Source organism: Montipora capricornis, chromosome 8 (genome assembly GCF_036669925.1).
Source record: "Montipora capricornis isolate CH-2021 chromosome 8, ASM3666992v2, whole genome shotgun sequence".
Classification (NCBI taxonomy): Eukaryota; Metazoa; Cnidaria; class Anthozoa; order Scleractinia; family Acroporidae; genus Montipora; species Montipora capricornis.
In genome coordinates this window covers 45,199,522-45,204,521 of record NC_090890.1, presented here as the reverse complement: position 1 = coordinate 45,204,521, position 5,000 = coordinate 45,199,522, and the positions used below count along the sequence as shown (strand labels likewise).

At 35.8% G+C, this 5,000-nt stretch overlaps 1 protein-coding gene across 1 annotated transcript in view; it reads left to right on the top strand.

Moving 5' to 3' along the window:
* Nucleotides 1–5,000, top strand: part of LOC138059983 (dual specificity mitogen-activated protein kinase kinase 6-like) — a 15,143-nt gene that overhangs the window by 10,094 nt on the left and 49 nt on the right. The window contains exons 11-13 of the mRNA XM_068905645.1: nt 247–389; nt 1,619–1,664; nt 3,584–5,000. The exon at nt 3,584–5,000 is cut by the window's right edge and continues 49 nt beyond it. Coding sequence (XP_068761746.1) covers nt 247–389; nt 1,619–1,664; nt 3,584–3,679 — 285 coding nt within the window. The 3' untranslated portion in view covers nt 3,680–5,000. The remainder of the gene's footprint in view (nt 1–246; nt 390–1,618; nt 1,665–3,583) is intronic.

Here is a 5,000-nt window from a genome sequence, read left to right as displayed (position 1 = left end):
ACGATATACAGCGCTGCTTTACCATTGCTTTTTCGTTGTTAGGCATTGCAACCTTTCTGCAGCGCTCGATATTCTGCTTCTGAAGCTTGGTGAACGCATGAACGTCGCATAAAGGACGCATAAGCACTGTGCAACCTAAAATATGAAGTTGCGCAGCGCTGCGAGAGCGTTGTGCTGTTCGTACGGGTATATATTTTGTGATTTGCCTTGTAGCTCTGATATCCAAATTCTGACATATATTTTCAGATAGAACTAGCAACGGGCAAGTTTCCTTACACAAAATGGAAAACACCCTTTGAGCAACTCAAACAAGTAGTTCATGAGCCATCACCTAAACTACCTGAAGAAGGCCCATACTCAGCTGAATTCAGAGATTTTGTGATACAGTGGTGAGTGTTAAACAGTACAGTAGGCTTATCATGAGGTTCTTTTGTGTTAATAGACCATTTTACAGTTGTGGCTAAGTTACCAGGCCTAACAATGGAAGCGAGGCTGCCGGTGACCCTGTTTTGATACAAACCTTCATGCTTTTGTAATGTTAATATGGACTAATTAGCGTTACAACAACACAATTTACATGATAAAAGCAGTGAGGTCTGTATCAATGCAAGGTCACCGGCAGCCTCGCAGCCATTCATAGGCTTGGTCGCTTAGCAAACAACTGTAAAATGGCCTATTATTGGCATTTTGAAACACTATTGAGATGTAGCAGCAAAAGTAATGCAACCTTCAATAAGTTCAGTCACCGTGGTAGTTCTATCAGGTTTGAAGTTGGTCCCAAATGGAAGCTGACAATGACACTGTTAACATCACCTGCTTTTCAGAGCTTTAATTTATTCATAGCTTAGTAACATGATTGTATACATATGAGACGAAAATTGAAACATAGGCAAATACCATTAGAGAAACAGCTAGTTAAAGTGGGTTGTACAGTACCTTACATGTGGCATGCTTGGGATAAGATGGCAGGATAAAGTCACCAGCAATATGAGGTGCTTATCAACTAAAGCAGGAACTTCCTCCATTTCTACCCTTGTCTGCCAATGAAGGGAACAGATGACAGCCGTATTCCAAAATGTCTTGTTTCATTAAAAATGGTGGCAATTAAGGGAAGAGATTGGTCTGGATAAGGGAAATTTACTTCAAAGATGTGTTCAAACAACGCTTGAAATCTTCTCCCTCTTGGCCTGGGCAGTTCTTTATCCCTTAATTTTGCAATCAATCCCTTGTTAAAAGTTTAATTAAATGCAAGTACTGGTAATGTTTCATTCCATCTTGTAATAATATTAGTGATTTACAATATTTTATTTTACCATTTCCAAGAGTCCCAATTCATTTTTGGGTTGCTAAAAATGGTGCCAATTAAGCAGGTAAAGTCCTTTGTCCCTAATTGGCAGCCCATATAAAGACAAAGCACTTTTTTTGAAAGTCTAAGCTTAATTAATCAACACTCAATACTAGTACTGTGGAATCAAGGTTTTAGTATTATCAATAATTTTATAGTTTCGAAGAAGGTCTATTAATGTTTGGATATGTGCCACTGGAAAATAAGGGGGTATTGAGCCTACATGTAACTAGAGGCTCAATTTAATTTTTTTCCTGCAATTTCATCATACAGCTTAAAAAAGGACTATCATGAGAGGCCAAATTATGTCTTACTCTTGGTAAGTACCAAGTGCTAGGGGTTTTTTAATTGAAGCTGAGACCCAGAGAGGCAGTGTGGCCAAGTGGTTAGGGCACTTTTGCCTTGAGATCCGCAGATCCTGGGCTCAAAGCCCACTCTGACCACTCCTTGAATTTGATCCTGGTAGTCCCTGGTTCAACTTCCCAGCTGCACTTTTGTCTCTGTCCAGTTGGGATTCTTAACAGTTGTTGTTGTTCTGTTCCGTCGTTTCGTTGTGTTTCATTGGCCCGGCCTGTATTGTATTGTACTTATTCTAGAACCCATCTACACTAAGTACAGTACCCACCTTTGCTCAAAGGAGGTCTCAAGATCAAAAGCCAGACTACATGTATAATTATATAGGACCGTGCCGGCTTACTCTATCACAAGCTCCCTTAAGCTTCTACCTTAAAACTTTAGTTAATGAAACCCCTTAAGTGCAGGGCCGAAATTGCACCTTCCTGTTGCCAACATGACTCAAAACTAATTATTGGCAACCAGAACTACACAACTGGTCGTCAGCAGGTGACTTACTATTCCACTGCTATTTGCGTTGTTATTGTTAACTTTTTATGTCAAGAGAAACTGATTATCAATTCAGAGCCATTGCCAACCGGTGTCTTTCTTCTTGTCCTGTCAATGCTTTTTTAAAATAAAATGAAAGGTGTTTTCCCATTAAACTGAACGAAAGTTTGAAATTCACTCTTTAAGGCAGGGACTCAGAGCAAAAAAAAAAGCGACTAGGTAGTGGTTCAAGTGACTGGTGGGAGAAATGCAGCATGGTTGTGGCCTGATGGCAGCAACATTAGGGTTCATTGTTGCTACTCGTGATCGAAACGTGACTCATGTTTCTGTGTCTCCATACTTCCATTCGAGGTTGATTTCTTTTTAACATCAGAAAGTAGTTCATTTTAACAAAACCAGGAATTAAATAACCTCAAATTGAAGTCACTTGTACACAAGACTGTCCCGGTTGTTGCTTTCTGGCAACCAAGTTTTATACTTAGTCTAGTCACTAGTTGGTGCCCATATATCGGGCATTACTAAACCACGAAACAGCAAAACACCGAAACACTGAAACAGTGAAACGAAACAGTAAAACACCATGTATGACCCCACGATACATTGAATACTAACTGACAAAGGTTTGATTTGAGATTATTAAAAAATTAATAGCGTTGTAAAGGCCTAGACCTAATTAGGCCTAAAACGTTATTGCTCCTAATGTTACAAGTTTTCACAGCTTTTGCTGTCCTTTTGTGGGACCATTTCCAGTACTACATGTAGCTAAGGGTATTACTTGGAAATAAAGATAGCAATTAACGATAATAATTATAATGATACATTGGTGTCATCAGCTCGATTTTGATTGGCTATAAGCACGCAGCTAATTCTTGCTTGCTGTTTCTCTTACATCATACCTACAGACAATAGATTTTATATATGTAGGATTGACGTCAGACAATAGTTTTATGCATGCAGAAGTGACGTCTCCCTAATACATTAACCAGAAGTTTGTCATGATCAGTTTTGTCATGGCGGAGCTCAGCTCAAGGATTATGCAAAATAAAACAATTTTTGGATTTGGTTTTCGCATGATAGTGAAAATTATCATGGCCTCAGTTTGTGTTATCTGCCTCAGCCTTCTGCTTTGGCAAATAACACAAACTTTGGCCTTGATAATTATCGCTATCATGCAAAAAGCGTATCCAATAATTGCATAATAAATAATTAACAGTTATTAAATTATTATTTATTATTACACTACAATAGATACAACTGGTAATTTAAGTCTGGATAAAAACTTTTTTTCTAATATCAAATTTAATGTAAGTTATTTTATCATACATAATAATTTTCCTATATCAATGTTTTTAAAACTTACTTATTTAACAGTGTCAACCTATCTCTTATTAACAGGAACATGAATTCATAAAGGGAGATGGAACAGGCAGTACTTTTGACACTGAAAGTTGGATAACACCTATCCTGTTGGAAGTTGATCAGTCTAGTTGATGGTTGAAATTAAGCAGAATTTTAACATCTTAAGGCAATAATTTAAATAAATCCCCTACTAATATTTATATTCTTACATTCAAGAAACTATTACATGCCAATTTAGGAAAGAATGTAACTGACTAATATTTTCTGTACCTGTGTTAAACAAACCTTGTGTCTGTTTTCCAGATACAGATCTGAAGTAACATAGTCAAACACGTGAAAAAGTATCCATACATTATTTGTATATTATTCTCAATTGTCAATGTGTTTGGATATCATTGGCAGTTAATCATAGGGATATGTCAGAAAGGGCCAGTAATCATTAGTACCCATCAGTACTTTCACAATTTGGGATCTTTTGTTGAGCAACGATTTGTAAAAAGTAGTTTTCCCTTAAGGTGTTTCACTTTAAAATTAAACATGAATAAGTGTCAGATGAAATAAGTTTTGTGTAGACAGTAAGTAAAGTTACAATATTGGCAAACACAAAAACTAATTAAAATTGTTATGATTGGAAAATATATAATTGACTATAGTTCACTGTATGAATTGTGCTTTGATTCAGTTGATCATGATCTAATTTCTTTTTCTATATTTTACCGAATTTGTATACATAATGTTTGTTTCAGAATTTTTGTTGTAGTCTGATTTTTTGTATGTCCCACAACAAACTGGTTCATTCTGTTGTTTTGAAATGGAGCAAAATTAAAAGAATAATAATTATTGTTTAAAAATTAATGTCCAGTTTGTGACCATACACTTAATGAAATGTAGGCTCTGTTGCAAACTGGACCCACACAAAATCTGGGAAGATGTTCTTTGAATAGGCAATTCAATTTACATTTGGGACGTTATTTCCCCTATCAATTCCCATGCTAATAGAAAATATGTAAAAGAATTTCAGCAATACTTGTGAAAATAAAATTGCCTCCTTCCTTGTTTTTCTTCAACACTAAAAAGCTTTTTTAATGTTTTCTGAGGTTTGTGTGATTAGGGGATTTATTTTGTAGTTATCCTGTTAGGTTACTTGTTTAATCCTAGATTTGTACTATGCAAAAAAAACGCATGAAAAAAAAGACCTATTAGACGAGAAATAACAATTTTTCCAAAAGTATCCAAAATGGCCATTTTTTGCAAAACAGCAAATTAAGGGGGGACCAATTTTTAGTTTTAATTGTTACTTTATGAAAGAGGTTCTCTCCTCATTGCTTTGAAAATTAAAGATGTTGAGCATCTTGAAGGTTGCAAGTGGAGGAAATATTAATTTTTAGTGATTGTAGTAGGATTATCTGGAGTGACAAATCAGAATTTGAAATTTTTTCATAATGATTGTTAC